A 21,016-nucleotide genomic window follows, 5' to 3' on the forward strand; every position below is an offset into this window, starting at 1 on the left:
TGTGAAGTGAAAGGGGTCTTGAGGTGTGAAAATGTCTCCTGACAACATTCTTCAGGGGATTACTTGCCATGGCAACAAATGGCTGCATATACCACGGGGATATCCCTTCAGCAAGATACATCCGAATTGGTATCATTACGGGAGTTTCCTAACTTGGTTGAATTAGAAGTTTACCCTCAGTGGAACTAGTAGATACTTCCGAAAATCAGTGGAGTATACAGGAGTTTACTAGTACGGATACACCTCTTTTCATGCAGTGACAACTGGCTGGATGTACATTATCCTGCTTATTACACGGCTACTTGCCACTTAAGTAAATAATTAGACACAAAATATTGATTTGAGTTGAAATATTTGAACGCAAAACTTCCGTGAAGACAGCATTGCAAGCAAGCGGCTAATTCAAACTAAACGGACATTTAAGGGAAACGGTGCAGACAAACCATGTATTACACAACATTTCACCACAAAATAATTAAGGCAATAAAATAATTAAGACAAAAATGTTTTAAAACCTTACCAGTTTGTTAGTTCTCTCATAATCCATTACAGCATATAAAACAATCGTAGCAAAATGGCAGCATCTGCATTTGTATGAAACGAGAGCGAGTCCGCGATACCAGGATGACATAATTAAACAATTATACACCATTTTCAATTGAGTTTTAATATTGTATTAGCTAAACAAATGGAAAGCTTCCACCATGAATATGTTTATTTATATATATAGTACAGCGCCGACTGCTGTTACCCGGACGAGCCTGTGTTATTAGCTTTTACAGGTTGTTATCCAGGGATAACATACCTCAGAATGTCACGACTGACCAATCAGAGCCATGTAATAAGCAAAATTAACATGTTAAAGAAATCAAGATATTTTTCCTAGAAGAGAAAGTATATATATTGTTGGTGGATGGATTAAGTGCTGTTGATGGATTTTAGACATAATGTAATTTGCAGGTAACTGATTCAGTAAAGGGTAAGCGAGTCATTATTGTCTTAGCTATAACACTCACAGAACACCATTAACACATAGATAGGTCTATATATATATATATATATATATATATATATATATATGTGTGTGTGTGTGTGTGTGTGTGTGTGTGTGTGTGTGTGTGTGTGACAGACCAATTAATAAAATGCAAAAACTATGTCTAACATGAATCTCAGCATATGTGAGTCAACTTTTAAATGTCATTATATTTACTATCTTCCTTTAAAAGACTGAATTGAGTTACAAAATACATAATTTATCCCGAAGTCCAACTAATGATAATTTCCACAAATATTTTGAAAGAAACTAAGAGCAGATGGAAGTACATGCTTAATTAGTATGTAGTTGGGTGATTTAAATGAAAATAAACATGGAATATTTACCTATAAATCAGGACATCATCCTCTGAACAGTTATATTGGAGCTGGTACATTTTGACTTTAGGTGCCACTTTGCTTACTGTCCACTTGATCAGAGCAGAGACTGCGGTGACCTCTGACACCGACACTACCTGTTCTGGTTGGGCTTTTGTCTCCCCTTTACTGGTTTTAGTGGAGCTGGTGATGTCAGATAACCTGGACTTGGGCTGAGATGTGCGGTTAGTTCCATTGCTTAGGTGGGGGAGCTGGATGATGGAGAGCTCAATTGAGGCTGTTGATTCTCCAGCTGCATTTGCAGCAATGCAAGTAAATGTCCCATAATCCTTAGAGGTGGTGACCATGATGTCTAAAGTACCATTTTCATACACTGTAGCCCTGGATGAGTTACTAATTAGTCGATCATCTGGAGCAACCCAATGTATGAGAGGCATAGGGTCACCCACGGCCTTGCAGCGTAAACTGGCTGTCTGTCCCTCCAGGACCAAAAGCTTATGTGTATGTTGGGTAATTAACGGTGGTTCACAGACAAACTCTTCCTCTCGCACATACCAGAAGTAGCGACCCTTCAGACTAGGAGGGGAGGCACATGTTTCCATATCGTCCTCCCGTTCTAAACGGCGTAACCAAAGAATCTCACAGTTACAGTGAAGAGGATTTCCACCAAAGCTGAGAGACAAGACCGGGGCAAATGGTGTACTAAAAATGCTGCTGCTTTGTGACCGAGCAAAAATAGGATCTGGCGGAAGCTTCTGGAGACGGTTTGATGTAAGATCCAGCCTCGCCAGCTTTTCAAGATCTGTAAAAGTGCCTTCAGCGATGTGGCTGATGAGGTTGTGGTCCAGACTCAGCTGGTGTAGGTTGAGCATTCTGCGAATAGCCTCCCAGGGTATGCCTCGCAGGTTGTTGTAGGAGAGGTCTAGGTCCTCCAAGGTGAGTAGCAGGTCACCGAAAGCTTCTTTGGAGATATGAGTCAGTTGGTTGTTGTTCAGGATGAGGTGTTGCAAGTTCACTAAGCCTCGCAGGGCATCTGGGCCCAACTCTGTCAACCGGTTACTATCCAGGTGCAGTGATCGCAGGGTTTCAAGATCCACAAAGGAGAAGGGCTGGATGAAGCTGATGGTGTTTCGAGACAGTGTGAGGTCCACAAGGCCTGTCATGTTGGTGAAGTCTTGCTGGGTAATTTTGATAATGTAGTTTCCCCCCAGGCGTAACTCCACGGTTCTTCTGTCAATGTCAGGGGGCACAAACAGCAGACCTTTGGATGGGCACAGTGTGCCCAAGGATTCTGACAGGTTCTGACAGACACAATATTTAGGGCACGCGGTGGTGATCATCACTGTGCTTCCCAGGAGAAGGAGGCTGCAGAGCACTTTTGCCATGGTAAATCACAAGCAGGGACCTGGAAAGACAACGGGAAAAACAATGGTCAGTCCTTTCCAGCCATATAAACAACAGTTGATTTATTGCCTCTGCAAGGGCTATCTGATAAAAATAGTCCTCCTATTTAGCGAATTTTAGTTCTCATTTAACCCATCCAAGTGCACACACACAGCAGTGAGTAGTGAAACACACAAAATATGAGCACACATCCGGAACAGTGGGCAGCCAATGCTGCATCACCTGGGGAGCAGTTGGGGGTTTGGTGCCTTACTCAAGGGTCTCACCTCAGTCGTGGTATTGAGGGTGGAGAGAGCGCTGGATATTCACTCCCCCCACCTACAATCCCTGCTGGACCTGAAACTCGAACACACGACCTTCAGGTTACAAGTCCAACTCTCTATCCATTAGGCCACGACTACCCATGAACCAGTTTAGGCTATTAGAAGCTCGCTTTGCAATCCTCATACCCTTGTCAGAGCACTGAGAAGACACTGAGGTATAAAATATGTTTAAAGCAAGAATGTTTGATGCAATGTCCGTCTGTGAATTCCGCAGTAGGCTCAATATCTCTGACACAGAGAGAATGGATGACTGCGTTTGCCCTCAGATGACAGCCCATAATTCCTGTAGACATTTGTATCATCAATTCCAAATATACTCAAAACTTAAATCAATTTTAATCAGTGCTCTGCCAGGCTGATTCTCTAATGGTAGAGCAGGGTTGGTGGAACTGTTTTAGGTGCCTATGAGAAGGAGAAGGGGTGATTTTCATTTCAAGGTGAGAATTAAAGGATAATAATTCTCCCAGCTGGCAGCACTCATACAATAAATCATCATTGTCTCATCGATATCTTAAAATTATATCTTCTACGATTCCTATAAACCCCAGTACACAGAGTTCTGGATTCCTAAATTATGTGCAACATATTATGAGTTTTCAAGCATATCATGTTTTCTAGCCTTAAGTTTATTGCATACATCAATATAGCTCCAAGGTGAAAGCATGCAGATATGAGTATTTGTAACAAAAAAGGAGTTGGGTGACTGACACTAAAAACCTAGACTGCAACTCATCTTATAAAATCAGTAAGATTTGTACGAAGAGTAATATTGTGATTACCCTAACCATGTAATCAAAACTGTCTGCAACAAAATAAATAAATTGTTGCATACAGGGGATGGATATTTCATTGGCAATTTGACTGACATGCAATCAGCTTTTGGTAATGCCAGATATTCATGCCAGGGCTGTATTTTGCTAGAAAGCAAATAGCAGAATTACCATAACATATCAAGCAATTTTCTTTCTCAGCTACTACAAAAACCCGAAGACTACTAGCACATTAACAAGCAATGACTTCTGTTTTTAAAGTCTGGAGAAATGCAATATTTAAAACTCTTCAAAATGATTGATATGTGGAAAGAACTTAGGAGGAAATTTCTACGTAAACTGAAGATGTGATGCACCTAATTTTCTAGACTATAATAATTTCACGCTGAAGCAGACAATGAACATTGTGCTGTTTTCTGAGCAATAACATATTTTCTTTACTTCCCTTCTGAGCATATTCCCCAATTATAACTAATTCTCTTCATTTCATTCTCAGGAAATCAGATTTTTACAATTTTATGAAAGAGCAACAATGTGTCAGAGCTGTGTGTTTATAACAACACATACAATGTCCTGAACCCATTTCCCCTTTAGCTCCCTCAAATTTCCTCTCTATCTCCATTTTTCTGTTCAATAAATTCAAAAGGCCATAAATAAACAAGAGAAGGAATATGTATAAGAATCCAAAATGCATATTGGTCTAGCATGTGTAAACATCACAGAAAAACACAAACTTCATCTTAATAAAGAGAGAAGGGAGAATGTTGAACCATAGGCATTTGGAACATTTCATTAGTGCTACAGTACACTGGTTGGAATTTATGACCATCCCATACTTTATCAACTGAACTATACCCTATGCAGAATAAAACTTAATTTCAATGTTTATTCAGGACTCACACTGCATAGCATTGTGTAAAGTTATAAGTAGTGTTCTTGGGAAAAGAGGATATTTGTCATTTTTGACAGCTGAAACCTGATTTGTTTGAATGGATGTGTAGATTTGAATTTTGCACTTTTGTATTTCTGTGTTTATTTTGTTGGTTTACTGCATTATTATTTCTTTACTGCTTGTCAAGCTTCATCTTTATTCATTCCCTTTGCAGCCTGCTAATGGCGCAGCCATCAAACACATATATAACAATTGCTGAGGAGCATAGCCCTCAATAACATTGCACATATCTGCATTTCATCCAAATCAGATGGAAAAGGACGGAATGGCGGAGTGGAAAGGAATTTGCTTCACTTTATCAAATGAGCTAAACATCTCAGCTCATTTGTTGGAGGGAATGTTTAAATGAGCTTAGTCATTGCTAACTTCAAGAAAATCAACAGAAAGAGATCTAAGGGTTGTGCAAAATCATAGAACTTTCTTTTTTGTCAGTTCAGCAGACATTAAGGCTAAAGAATCATAGCTTTAGTAAATGAAAGTGTGTAAGAGCACATCAAAAAGTCTTTTATCAAGCGAAGGAGAAGGTGTCCATGAAACAGCAGGATGTGAAAAACTACAGAGACGGCTAAACATCCAAAGGCGAGGTAAAAGCTTAGGCTTCGCAATCATAAAGTGCTGAAGCGCAAGATGAAGGTAGAGCTGCCATGATATGGAGGGCCATTTACTTGAGATCCAGGAGAGAACTCCCCAGTGCAGACGCCTGATTGGACACGGGCTAACCATTATGACAGTTGGAAGTCAGTTTGACAGCGCTGCTCTAGAAACCTCATGACGTCTAACTGCATGATGGATTCTGCACCTGGCATAATATTTGTGCAATGGACTAAGATGTTCAATTTTTTTATTTATTTATTTATTTATTTATTTTTTATAGCACACAGCTGTCTTCTACTTTATCATATCTTTTAAATATAATAACAATGCACCAATGGAATTTCCTATTATTATTATTATTATTATTAGTAGTAGTATATTGTAATTATTATTATTATTATTATTATTTATTTATTTATTTTGTTAAATTGACATTAATTCTGATCATTAATATATATATATATATATATATATATATATATATATATATATATATATATATATATATATATACTGTATATAGACACCAATCTGACAAAGAGTTGTGTGAATGCATGTACGAGTAAAACTTAACTTTACAGCTTAATTCATAAGGTTCTACCATCTTAAAAGTATGTTTGCTCTGTTTGTCTGTTTTATTTGTTTCTTTGACACTTTAAGCTTGCAAATTACCCAGATGTGATTGTGATTTAGAATTGTGCTGTATGTTGTGACAAGTGAAGAAACACATACATTGCTTGTGAAATCAACATGTACAAGCACGCCAAGTTTATGACGTAATCATTCGTTTCACACAATGTCTTGGTCTACTTAAAGTTCAGGCTATGTTCTTCATGTACTGTACATCATTACGGGTTTATGGAAATCATTTCATTATACAATAAATGTCATGCTGCCTTTACATTCTGCCAATCATGTTCTTATCTCAACACTTCTGTGTTTTTTTAAAAGTCACTACTCTTTTTCTCAAAACACATTTGTTGTCAAATGGAACAACAAAAGTAGAGGAGAGTATGGTATTGGAGAGAAGGTTATTAGAAAATGGTGTCCTTCAGTAGATTAAAGAAGAAAAGTTTCTTTTAAATCACTGAGGGATTGTGAGTTGTGCTGTGTTTGAAATATCACAGTTTCTTAATGGCATAATTTTCCAGGAAACATTATTTATTTATTTATTGTGGGAAAATAGTAACACTAAAATCAGTAAGCATTAGCAATGGATTTTATGTAGAACTAACCACGATAAATTCAATCCTGTATGATAAAATTACAGAAACTGTGATTGAAAGTAGGTATACTAGAAATGAGTTGCATCCATTGTGTACAGGATAGCAGACATAAACATTTTAGTGTCAAACTTTAAGAAATACTGTATGTGTAAATGTATCTACACTATAACTATGTTTCATTACTTCTATCAGAGCCGATCCTCCCTATACGCAAAATATGCAAGCTGCGTAAGGCCCCCGAAACACCAGGGAGCCCCCTTGCGCTCAAAGATGATTTAATTTTAGTTTTGTTTTTGAATTTGGCCAGCGGTTATGAAAGCATGAATGATCATTTATTTTAATGCGGAGCACTGTTGCTACTTAAAAATCAGTCAAATCATGTAATGTGAATGTCGTACAGTCTTGCTCGAGACTAAAAAAAAATTATTTGAAATCATACCAAGCCATGGAAGAGACACTGTTTTACAAGCGTTTTCCGCGAGTGCGATTCAAGATGGAGTGAAACAGTCAAATGCGTTTCATTGATCCGTTCATAAACACTCATGCCCCACTCCACCACTGCTAGGATCAGCACTGACTTCTATGTTTGATGTTTGAAAAATTATATATTAACAAATCCCACAAATATTAAAGCTTGGATGTGTTATGACTAGAAAAACTCTAGGATTGACAAAGGGTCTAATGGACTGCTTTTGGTCTACATGTACTAGCCTCCATTCCACCAGAGATTATTGTCAGAACAATTCAGTGCACTGTTTCCACTAGAGACATGAAAGCTGGAGGAAGCGTGGTGTTACCTGAGGTAATCTATGCTCAGAAGCTCTGGAGATAATGGGTAATCTTTGTGAAGTATGAGCAAACTACTGTAAGTAGCTTTTGGGGTGAACATCTTAGTGCAGTGAATACCTTTTCATTCTCTGCAGCTCAAAAGTCTTTGGCAGAATTTCACAGTTAGAAATAAGTTTCACATAATTGCATGAATCCATGTGCTCTATGAAGACAGCTTTGAAGTAGTTGGATTTGCTTGGAAGCTTTTTTGCAGTAATATCTCAATTATTAAAAACTTAGAAAAAAATAGCCTATAACTTTTTACGGCAATATTTCACCCAAAAACTGAAAATGTGTAGAGTAGATATTTTGAAGAATGTTTATGCTGTTTTTGTCCATGAGACATGAAGGTGAGTAGTAAACGATGTAACCATATATATAGTAATATATTTGCAATTTAGATGGCTGTTTTTTTTTTCTTAAGTGGAAATTCTACTTTCATATTATAGCTATTATAGCTTCTCTTTATGGTGAAATTGTAAACATTTTTCTTAAGTGGAAATTCTACTTTCATATTATAATATTTACTGCCATTAAGTCAAATGTAAGTAAGTATGATAGTCTTTACAATTTTACTTTGTAAATTTACTTTGAATGAATGTTTTTGGCTTTGGAAAAAAAAATAATAATATTAAATCAAAAAGTAAGGTGTGACCCAAACCATAAATATAACTTGAGACATAATTTGGGTGTAATGAATTAGATTTTTTAATTTAGCCAAAATTATTTATTTATTTTTTTTTTCTAATCAAGATTGATTGCTTGTGTGACAGAGGTAAAGAAAAAAAATGTTCTTTCTCCTCAGAGCTTCCATTTGGTTCTCTCCAGTCATTTAAAAAAAAATAATTCACTCACATTGCCTTAAATAAATCCATAACTTTAACCATCGTATTTTACTCTCAACCACCACTCACTCAAACAGCAAATTGTCATCCCCTCAGACATCTAATCTTCAGCACTGGCATTCTATCTCTGCGTTGCCATGCAAATGGTCTCCTTACCCCTTGTTTTCAGCTCTCTCTATATTTTCACCCTCCCTCTCTTCTTCTATCAGTGTAGTCACATCCACGACTGCTAATCATTTTCACCATTACACACAAACATCCTGTATCTACCATTCCTTTGATTAATGTGTAGACGACACAGAGCCATTTTTGTGGGAAGTGATGAAAGCCCTCAAAAGGAAAGCAGAGCGCAGCCAAAAGGGAGGGTGACAATGGGTTTATTTCATACTGCGGCCAAATTAATTTTCATACCAAAATGCAGAGGTTAAAAAATCAGATTGCTTCTCTGACCGACGACAGGCTAATTAACCTTAGGAGCTTATGCTGTGTCTACACTACGCTAATCTACAATTTTGTGTTTATTGTTGCTAAAATGTGTGACTCATTCACACACAATAAAAAACACTCCACAAAGTGTGCCTTCACTCTATAATTTGTTCGTTGATAATGAGATAATGTAGACATCAGAGTTGATAAAGATTGTGTTTAACTATTAGCATTACCATTTTGTGAATTAATGTACACTTTACACTGCCGGCATCAAAATGTTATTGTGTAATAATCATTAAACGTGGCATGTACACAACTGGGAACCACATTTGAGACAAAAACTTTATATCTGCAATAATCATGAATCTTAATTATTAAAATTACATATAATATTTCATCAGATAGCTTGGGGAGCAGACACAACAAATGAATAGGGAAATAAATTATATTTCAATATTCCTATGAAATATTATTTATATCATTATGAAAATCTTGCCAATTATTACTCCCATTATTGCACTTCTTTTTTCATTACATGTTGCCCCAAAAACACATTGATATGCAAATTAGATTTAGTTTACTGTACATTATATAGAATGAGAAAACCTGTTTATGGCCATTCTACACATATTTTGCATAAAGAAAAATGGTATATCAAATCATTCTGATATAACATAGTTGAGAATTATCATTATATAAAGTGTGAAAAAAAAAAAAAAAAATCCTGAAAACTAAAAATGTATTGGTGATTTAAAAAAAAGAAAAGAAAAGAAAAGAAAAGAAAAGAAAAGAAAAGAAAAGAAAAGAAAAGAAAAAAAAGAATGCCTGTGCTTGTTTATTCATGTCTTTTTATTTATTTATTTATTTTAAGAAATTGAGTCCTGGAGTCCTCTACCAAGGACGTTGCATAACTTATAAATTAAATATCATTTTTATTTTTATTTATTTATTTACATTTATTTTAATGCTCTAAACAATGTAATTACATTAAATGAATGTTTTTTTTTTTGTTTTTTTTCCTAAAATGTTTTGCCGGGTCTTAAGAGTTTAAAACAGAACAATCCACTGCTATAGAAAACACACATTTTGGACTTTTGAGTCAAAAATAGTTCCTGATTAAAGCACATGTGACAAGTTCCCTGTGAGATATTTAGCCCTGAGTCTCCCCTGTTTACATTCATATTTATGATTCTAACAAATTCTGCATGCAGTCCACAGCACTATATCCACCACATCATTAAGTTTTCCTCCAGGAACCTCAGAACCCCTAAAGTATAATAGAGTGAAGATTAGAGGGCAACAGACCTCTTGAACACAGCAGACATACAGTATGTGCATGCATCTGTGAATACTTTCGACAGCATTCTAACTGTGCATATATGGTACAGAATAAAAATTTGAAACAAACACAGTTTGTACATTTTTACTGCATGCTTCTCTTTCCATTGCTTTTCAAGCAGACAGTCAAGGAGAAAGGGCTGTTAGCGGCATTATCAATGGATCCATGCTCTAGTGTGTTGACAGCTGAATAATGGACCCCAAATTTCAATTTGAGGAGCTAACAACTGTCTTCATTTTCTCATTTCCTCTTACCGTCCAATCTGTAGGCTGATCTGCAAGTAAGACATCTGCCATGACAGATATGACTCTTTGGGGACAAATAATCCGTCTCCTTATTGCATTTTGGACAATGAATCCATTTGGTTGCAAATGTGAAGTATAATAAGGCCACTAAACATGAATGAAGAAGTTCTACTGTGGGAGGTGAATGACAGGTCGCATATATTCACAGAGCTACCCAACTGACTGCAGGCATTACCACACAGAACAATCAGTGCCCTTTCCCTGTTTATGTCCTTAAAACCAATCCTCATATAACAATTTGTCAGCTCAGATGTATCTCAGAACAATTTGTTTCTCAGATGTTAGGCTGTAGCAAGACGAGGGGCTATGTAGCTATGATTCCATCCATCTAGTTTTATAGGCATTTTGGGACACTGCATTAAAAAAAAAAAAAAAAAAACCTGGATGGATGGAAGTTCCAAAATGGACATAAATTCTAAAATACGCTTAAAAGTGTGTGCTGAGGCACATGCATTAAAAAAAATAATAATAATAATCTGGTGAGAAAACATGCACATAAGATGGAAACACATTTACTAATATATATATATATATATATATATATATATATATATATATATATAATATATATATATATATATATATATATAAATCCTTAATGCACATCAAAAAAAGTCATGTGATTTTGTGCCATGGGATGGCATAACTGGACTTATCTCATTGCATATCTTCTGAAATGTTGTTTTGGTCATTCTGAAATCCCCGAGCCAAAGTCTATCATTAAAGTGGTTCGATTGCATTCCCAAACAGCAGGTATCAGGCTTCGAAAGCAAGATAACATGACTGTGCATATTGCATTTTGTTTGCACACTCTGAGGCGCAAAAAAGACCAACAGTGACTTCTTATACTACAGCAGATTACCTTTATTTTAGTGATATTTGGCACCAGTTTATCAGGAAGTTACGATTTTGCTTTCTACATCTCGCTAGATGGAAATGGTGCTTTATTCGCAAATGTTTTATGTGATATTCCAAATTTGCAGCTTTGGGTGGATATATATTTTTGAACAGCAGTGTTAAAAATAACTAACCCCAAGGTAGTTTATTGATCTTAGCAGGTTTTAATTTGACCAAGCGATGTACCGTTGACAGGAAGCTGGTTTCCTGATCTGACCAGAAAAAAAAAAAAAAAAGTGTCCAAATCTCCTCTAAAACCAGCAAACAGACCAGCCTGATAGATCAGGAAAGTCAGACCTTCTAGACACATGCCTATAAGGGTTAAGTTTTGGGGCAGATTCTTATTTTAATCTATTGCTTCAATACTGTAAGGCAATTACAGATGATTTTTTTTTTCTTCAACTATATAGTTAAGACATACTGCAGGCTACTTACTTTTACCGATAGCTCTATATTTGGTTGAGACTAGACCTATACTGTAGGTCAGCAGCTAATTTGTAACTTTAATTTATTTATGTATGGAAAATACATACATACATTCAAATAAATTAAAAAATGGAGAATAACCATAAATAAACCATTGGGTGATTTGTTTGAACGGATGAATGAATGAATGAATAAATGAATGAATGAATGAAAACAAAGAACACATATACGGTCTACTCAGCCTGTCTTGGCCATATCAGGAGTGTCAATGGCTAATGTTATCCTCCTGTGCAAAGAAAGATTAACATCAGCATAAAACTGATAACTTGGTATGTACTGTATCTTGACCTGCAGAGCTATCTATTTGACCCTGCTTTAGCTAACCTGCATCAAATATAATAATATTGGATACGTCTTTGCATCATAAATATAGAACTGATGGCAAGAGTTTAATGAGGGACCACTTCTACAGACAGAAGAGAAATGGACAGGGTCATCTGAGGGAATGATTAGTGTTCACTCCGTCAAATGGATGCTACTGCTGTAAGCTATTTTTGAATGGGTGCTACTTCTATAGGCTATTGTTATATGGGGGGGTTATTAGTGTTCACTCCGTGATATAGATTGGCAAATTTTGTTTGGGGGGAGGTACAGTACTTAAGAGAATCAATGTAACAACAGTTTGCAAACAAGGCAACTGCCACCATTTTTGTACAATTTTTCATCGGTCTGTAAGCTATTTTTGTTGCTACTTATATGAAATAGCTGGTTGTGACAAATGGCTACAATTTTAATTTCCAAAGAATGAAAGAAAGAAAGATGTTCACAGTTCACAGTAAATACAGCAAACTATATCTCTGCATGTACTCTGAGCTTAACATGCATTAACTGGGTTAGCTTTATGTACACATTTGCATAATTCCCAACATTTTTGTGGTTAGAAGTTTGTAGCATTTATCCAGTATTCCAAAATAAAAGCTTGAAGAAATTAAATGTTACGCGTTTGAACATGAAGAAATTAAGACATAAATATTATTATTGTAACTTACAGTGTAAAATAAAATTGTTTTAATTCTAATAAATTATCTATTAATAATTATAAATATTATTTATTTTATAGTGAACCTGTAATTTACAACACACACACACACACACACACACACACACACACACACACACACATATATATATATATATATATAGTTTATTTATTTTTTATAAAAAGAATAGAATAAGAATAAGAATGTATCTATAAAATAACTGTTTTCATGTTCTTTTTTTATTTCTAATTCTTTTGCGTGGGCTGTAGTATGAACTGCCTAGTGGCGGCCCTCCCTAACCGGGTACGCAGCACATGTACATTGTACACTGTACAAGAACATATCCCAGGGGATTTCCTGTCACAGCCGTGCGGCACAAGCACCAGTCTCTACCGCCCACATCCTCAATAGATTTTAGCACAGCACCATTGATGCAGTCCATAACTCTTTCCCCACTCCAGGTCCTGCGGGTGGGAAAATCAGGTCCTTCACTTATCTGAAGCTGCCAGACATCAACCCACCATGAGCATCCCACGCACTGCCTCCAGACATGCCTCAACATGAAGGGATGGCACCCATATCACCGCTGAGAGAGAGAGCGAAAGCCTGTTGCCTGAGAGGGATTGAAAAAGAAAAAAAAAAAAAAAAAAAGAAAGAAAAAAAAAACGACTTTTCCAATCAATGGAAGAACCCGCTTCTGTAGGAGGAGGAGGAGAGTTTGGTCCACCCCCTACCTTTTGGCTAATCTAATGTGGAGAAATTGCATAAAGCCCCCTCATGCTTTGAGACAGCATGGCACAGTACATTCTTAAGTGCTGTGATTTATGGCTGTCACTCCAGCTCTACAGTTCCTGTGTATCGACGGTAAATATGCAGATTTAGGCAGACATAAGAGCTCCATTCATCATTCGTACCTTATATATATATTTGTATATAACACCCCTGGCAACACACAACTCACAAGAAGGTTTGACATTTAAAAATGAAGGTACAAGAGCCGTTGGGAACCTGTAAGCTGACACATATTCTATAAATATACTCTATGTCACTGATATGATATGTTGGTACGAAATGTGTCAAAATGCAATACACAATCCAAGATAAACAGGCATTGCTTTCTCAGCATTGAAAAGAAAAGAAAAGAAAAGAAAAGAAAAGAAAAGAAAAGAAAAGAAAAGAAAAGAAAAGAAAAGAAAAGAAAAAAGAAAATGTTTTAGATGATGGAAATAATGATTAACCTAGATTTTTTTATTTTTTTATTTTTTTTTATTTTTGGAAATAATGATTAACCTAGATTTTTTTATTTTTTTATTTTTTGCTGAAATTGTACTGTTCATTAGGAGTAAATTTATTACTGTTTATATTTTGAGAAATATTTTTAAAGAAGAAACAGTATTAATAGTTTTTATAATGTTACTGTTTTTGTAATGTGTGATAAGTATTAATGTTAATAGATTTACCGTTTTAATATATTTAGTAAGTTAGTTACTTTTAGTTAGTGCTATTATTTGTAATGCTGACCCCAGGTAATTGTTATCTAAGCAGGTTAGAAAACATAGGCTGCAGGTATAAACCAAGCCAATGTGTCTAGGAAAAAGGTTTTGTAAGTTAATATTTACGTTCCACAATGTCGGGATATCAGTCAGAGATCATGTGGAGACATCTTCCACTGGTGATGCAGATTGCATGCAGTGGGGAGGCCACAGAGTTGTGTTCTGATAGTTAGATGCAGATTGCATGCAGTGGGGAGGCCACAGAGTTGTGTTCTGATAGTTATCTACCGGCTCCTACCACAATTTTTGAGGTGCAGTTGTTACAATTAGTCTCAGTTAACCCCATTGCCATAGCTCTAATTTATCGTCCTCCTCAGCAAAAACAAGGACTTTCTAAGTGAGCTTGCTGCTCTAATGGGTGATCTAGTTATCAAACATGACAAAATATTTACTGCTGGGTGATTTCAACGTTCATGATTTTCAAACCATATTCAGCTGAATTTCTAAATATGATTGAGTCTTTTGACTTTACTCAGTGGGTTTTCTGGTCCAACACATATCCATTTCGAATATAGAAATCAACAGCGCATTTTTCTCTGACCACATGCCTGTACTTTTTTTACTGTTCCTTCTCTCACTGGACGCACACTTAAAAATCCATCGCTGGCACGTTTAACTCGTTGTCTTACCCAACGCTCTAGTGAAGATTTTTCCACAGCCTATCACGATGTACGAAACTGCCTGGAATCTGTCTCTACCCTGCATAACCTGGATGCTGATGCACATCTTAATCTTTTTAATTCCACCTGCGCAGATATCATGGATTCTATTGCACCTTTGAGTACAAAAAAATCACAAGCCTGTACCAGTGCCCCTGGCACACTGACACTACACGTACCCTTAGACGGGTTTGTAGACAGGCGGAGCGCCAATGGAAAAAGGACAATCTGCAGGTTTCGTATGAAATCATGTAACAATTTTTGCAAAGTTATTTGTTGATAAGATCACACTTTTAAGATCTCAATTGTCTAACTCAGTGTATACACATGATGTTCCATTATGTTCTTCCATCTGGTCTGAGTTTGAGTCGATTATCTGGACACATGTAATGAAATTGTTGGTCACTTAAAACCCACTATCTGTCCACAGGATATTATTTCACATTCTTTCCTTAGGCAAATTATGGACACATTTGGACCGGGACCTGTTACTTTTTAATTAACAAATACCTGTCAACTGGTTCCTTCCCCAACAGTCTGAAAGTTGCTGTGGTGACGCCATATCTTAAAAAAATTAATCTTGATCCTTCCACTCATTTCTAACTATCGTCCTATTTCTAATCTTTTATTTCAAAGATCCTTGAGAGAGTTGTACTGATTCGATTACAATCATACTTATCCGCAAATTCTCTCCATGAAACATTTCAATGGTTTTAAAGCTCTACAAAGTACTGAATCTGCTCTTTTAAGAGTGTCAAGTGATATTTTCACTGAAACTGACTCTGGGAAATCAATGGCCTTAGTCTTATTAGATTTGAGTTCTGCATTTGACTTAGTTGACCATGAGGTCCTTTTGCGACGTCTGGAGACATCCGTGGGCTTTCGAGGCGTTGTCTTGCAGTGGTTCCGCTATTACCTGAACAATAGATTTTTTAGTGTCCGTATTGGTCATCAATCCTCCACACTAGTGTACCTCTGAACTGCGGAGTCCCACAGGGATCAATCCTCGGCCCCATATTTTTTTTCTGTATCTGTTACCTCTTTTTTTCCATCATTAATAAATATGAAGTATCCTTCCATCTGTATGCCGACGATACTCAGGTTTATTTTCCTTTAAAACATAACGATTAAAATGGTCTACAACCCTTGTTTGCCTGTTTAAGTGAAAACTCTGGCTTTCAAGTAACCTTTTTAAACCTAAACGAAAATAAAACTGAAATAATTATCTTTTGGGCCCAAGGAAAACTGTGTGTTTGTTGTTGAGGGTGGTTCTCTCGCACCGTAATGAAACCCACTGTGCAGGAAAATCTGGGGCTTTCTGTTTTGACCACAACTTAAAATTTGAGAAACAGATCCAGTGCTGTTGTAAAGTCATGCTTTTTTCAGCTCCGCCAACTCTCTAACGTCAAACCGTTTTTTAACTCAGTGTAATCTTCAAATAGTGATTCATGCATTCGTAACATCACGACTAGACTACTGTAATTCACTTTACTTTGGTCTATCTCAGTCTTCTCTCTCTCGCCTACAGCTAGTGCAAAACGCAGCAGCTAGACTCCTTACTGGGACACGCAGTATGAGTCGATCACCCCTAGCCAAACTCCATTGGCTACCTGGAAGAATTGTTACTTTTTGTGTAAGTTTAACAAATTTGGCCCCTACGACTGATCTGCTCTGTCCACACTCCTTCTCGTACTTTGAGATCCAGCGATCACTGTCATCGTGCCTAGATCCAGGCTTAAAAAACGAGGTGACCGAGCGGCTGCAGGTCCAAAACTTTGGAACAGTCTGCCTCTCTATATCAGACTGGTCCCTCAGTTTCCATCTTCAAAGATTGCTGCTTTTCATGCTTATTGACTCTGAGCTTACTTTTTTCTTTTTTTTTTACTTTTTTAGTTGTTTCTTTTGAGTACTGCTCTGCATTTTATTCTCTGCTATGTACAGCACTTGGTCAGCCTTGGTTGTTTTTATAAATAAATATGTATTGCTGCTGGGCCAAGAGGGCCAAGAGGGTCCTTAGAGCGTGGACCGGCCAGATGGGTCTTCACAGGGTGCTTAGCAGAGTTGCTGAGGAGCCATGTGTTTCAGGCAGTGTCTGCTAATGCGGAGGTCCTTTGCGGACTGGACTGCACTGCTTTTGTAGTTGCAAGAGTCATATAAATATTAAAGGTTTACTCAAGAGCTAAGATGAATCTTAACTCTCTTGAAGTCTCTTTCCTCGTCAGGTCAGAAACTTTGACCATAGTGTCTTTTTGAGCAATGCTGCTGGGCAACCAGGTGAGACACAGGGCCCATGACCTATCTAAAGTATCCAGATAGAAATTTGTTACCCATTCTCAATGGGAAAGTGCCCAAGCAACATTGCTCCAAAAGTTGCCCGGCAAAATTGCTCAGTGTATCATCAGGATTAATGTCTCCTTCCCCATTGAGTTGGAAATGCAGAATTTGTTGTGTCTCTTTGTATCTCACTGAACGTGATGGATACTCAGAACAAGGGGTGTCTGTTGGAAGGGTACATTTATCCCATTCTGATAGGGAGTTAATTGGAATCTGGTGCCTCTCCTTTCCTGGAATGTGATTGGCCACTTGTGTCCGAGGTGGCCACGGTGTTGCCCTCCCTAGTGTGGAACTCATTTGCATAGAGTAGAGTGCAAAGTTAAACTGTATCTTTAACATTTTACCCATGAACTATTTCTTTACCAAACCTCTTCCAAAATAGCATCATGGGGAGCAAATAGAGTTCAAACATGATGGGAAACCATTGAACTATCATTTATTAATCTATTAATTCCATAATATGTTAATAGGCCTGCTCCCATGAACTGTTGTATGAACAGTCAATAGCCATTAACATAAACTGTACTTTTTCTGAGGGTGACGTGAATGTATTGTAGTTGCAGTCATGTGTTGCAACCAACCTTTTGATGCTTTTGTTGCTTTAGACATGTTTTAATTGTGCATACATTTAAGTTAAAGTTACTGTCCTATTAAATACTGAGATTTGTTTCCCTACAGCAATGCAAGACTAAGTCACTCTGAGTATGTACAGTACAACTAGAATGTGCCTGCAATGTGTTGGTCAACCATTTGTGTCTGTTTGTTTCTAGCCATATTGTGAGATGCATTGCAAAGAAAGTGTTAGATTATATTTCTTTAACCATTCAATATTCAATGAAACTGCATTTGGATGGACTACTCTTTGCAAGTGCTGATGCTCGCAGAACTGAGGCTGAAGATGTGTAGCACAAACAAAACATGTTAAGCATCTACTGCAGCTGCACTTGTTATTCATTTGCGAGCCCCATGTATTTGTGTCGCAGAATTTGTTTGTTTATGCAAAGATGGGCAGATCCAAGGGAAGTATGTTATATAATTAACACTGCAGATGCTTGAAGACACAGAATCCTGTAATAAGGGACAAACAATCCATAGATTTGCATGTTGTGTGGTGCGTGGTTTTAATAATCAACGAGCTTATGAGAAAAATCGTCAACACTGTACAGTAGGTAAACAACACTAGATAATTTAAGATTAAAGGACTAATTCCTTGCATGCTATACTAGCAAATACTCAAAAAATCTGATGGTCTCATGGGCACATCATGGCTAAAGACTCCCCAAGGCGCTTGTTATTTTATTTCCCTCACACTAAATAAGAATAAACACACCTGCACAATCCTGAACATCTGCCCCATGCACATCAAAATTCTCCTGATCCATGAGGTCATTGATCATTGTCGGGCACTAGTAAAATGTGTTATTTAATAAAAAGAAGCATTTTCATTGTAAACTTGTTTAAACTATAAAATTATTTAAACTACATATATATTTGTACAACAGCTCTTTCTGGTCCTTGAATCTTATAGGCTGAGAGGCAAACAGTTTCACTGTTTGTATCACTCCGCTGGCAGCATTTCTCACAGCAAGTGTCATGGTGGATGCTCAAAACCACTATATTCTTGTCACAGAATGTAGTTTTAGGAATTTTTAATCGAGAATGTGTTTATTTAGACTTCAGATATGTTGTTTGTTTAAATATATTGGCTATTTGAAAATCTGCTTCAATATTTTCGGAGATGTGTGCTCCAGGGCATCAGCGGCCCTTCTGTGCTCATGAACCCGCCAAGAGCAGCCTTAACTTGACCAGCCCTTCTTGAATTTACCACTGGCTCTTATGTCTTTATAGCGGTCTCATTAATCTAGTACTTGTTACAGAGCAAATAGTTTTGGCTGAGGGTGAAGTTTCATAACATACATTTTTATATATCTTTAATGCTGTTTTAGAGTGTTTCCTTTGTTTCTTTGTATTATTAACTTTATTTTTGTTTTTTTTTTATTGTTTTTTGTGGTTTTATTAAATATTATTGTTTAATAAATAATATTTTTTATAAGCATTATTTGTGTTTGGTTTTTTGGGGCATTAGGGGAGAGTGGGGTAAGATGAGCCATTTCTTTTACTTGCGTGGTCCTCAAGATAAGGGCAAATGAGGCAGAAGTATAATGAAAGTATAAAATAATTTCAGGATGGATCCTATCATTTTAAATGATCAAAATTTATTTATGAAAAGGGGCTCAAAAAGATGACTTCTTATATAAAAAAAAGTGTTCCAGTGACTCAATTTGCCCCAGGTTAGGGGTAAGTTGATCCGGGTCTGTGGGTAAACTGTCCATCTAACTCAATCTGAGTCAAACCCATGTGCTATTTTGAAGATATTTTACCCATTTTAAAAACTAATTTAATAATCAAATTTCCTTTTACAGTTACATTTCTTGTTTTAACTTAACATAAAACCTACCAAATCTTTAATTTCAATCTTTAATTATTTGCATTTATGAAACAATATATTGAACACCAAAGTTGTGACCTTCCCAAAAACATATAATATAATTAAAAAATAGCTAGCTTACCAATGCATATTTAGCTAAATGATTTGCATGCTTTTATATGTTGCTAACGTACCCCACTCTGACTATGACTGAGTCAGCAGTAAAGGCTTTTATATTGACAGGGACTGAAACAGAAACAAGGTTGTAAAAAAGGACATTTTTACTTTCAACAACCCCTTGTAAGACACAACCAAAAATGCCTTTACCAGCATTGCCATTGTAAATTCAATACTGGTTAATGCATTTGTTGGATGCGTCAGTTGAAAGGATACTACGGCATAGATATCACTTTCCTCAGCAGACATTCAGTTGCAGGTAATCACACCTACTCACTTAATCTCTCTCTCATAATACTCTACATAATACAATGAGCTTTCAATGAAGCAAGATAACTCTCTTTGTTACTTGTTCTAAAGTGACATTTTCAAATTAGTAACGGAGGCTTGGGTTCATTTGTTAAACTGTCAACTTAAGATTTGAATCCGTGGCAGAAGGAAATAGTTTTTTTGACACCCCAATGTAGACACTTTTGCCATTGAACTGTTGTATAAATGCAATATCACAATTGTAGCCACGTGCTATCGTTCAATATCAGCATTGCACTGTGGCCTTGTGCCTAAGGCCAAATCACAGCCGTGCTGATATTTAACAATATGAGGATGTCATTTTTCTAGTAAAATATGATTACAAACTAATAAAATAATTGTATAACAATTATATATTTATTCTGAAAACATTTTGAAAACAAATGTTAAAACGGCAAAGGTTATTGAAACTTAGTTTAACAGATGCAACAAAATGTTAATGTAGTAAGAGGTATTTTTAATAATATTAATAGTAATAATAATTAGCAAAAATAGTGGTAATATTATTGCATTTGTTTTATTATTAATAATAATGTTGTCAATCACTGCCAAATCATGTACTGATCATGGACATCATTGTCATTCCATGAAAACTGCAATGCAGTAAAAACTGCAGAGAGACTAACTGAGATAAAACAATCTTATGCAAAAACAAACATGTAATATATATGGGGTTATATGTTATATTACAAATGCCCCTATATAATGTCATTTGTTCAAAGCCCTTATAATCTGTAACAAAAATAGTAGGCTTAAGTAGGCCTATGTTCTGAATAGATGTTACATGAATATATTCATAGATAGATT

At 36.3% G+C, this 21,016-nt stretch overlaps 1 protein-coding gene across 1 annotated transcript in view; it reads right to left on the reverse strand.

Annotated features, from left to right (window-relative positions):
• LOC109108277 (leucine-rich repeat and fibronectin type-III domain-containing protein 2-like) overlaps positions 1 to 21,016 on the reverse strand; it is a 77,031-nt gene that overhangs the window by 10,714 nt on the left and 45,301 nt on the right. The window contains exon 2 of the mRNA XM_019121461.2: positions 1,381 to 2,776. Within this exon, the coding sequence (XP_018977006.1) occupies positions 1,381 to 2,756 (1,376 nt within the window). The 5' untranslated portion in view covers positions 2,757 to 2,776. The remainder of the gene's footprint in view (positions 1 to 1,380; positions 2,777 to 21,016) is intronic.

The sequence above is a fragment of the Cyprinus carpio genome, chromosome A17 (assembly GCF_018340385.1).
Source record: "Cyprinus carpio isolate SPL01 chromosome A17, ASM1834038v1, whole genome shotgun sequence".
In the NCBI taxonomy this organism is placed as follows: domain Eukaryota; kingdom Metazoa; phylum Chordata; class Actinopteri; order Cypriniformes; family Cyprinidae; genus Cyprinus; species Cyprinus carpio.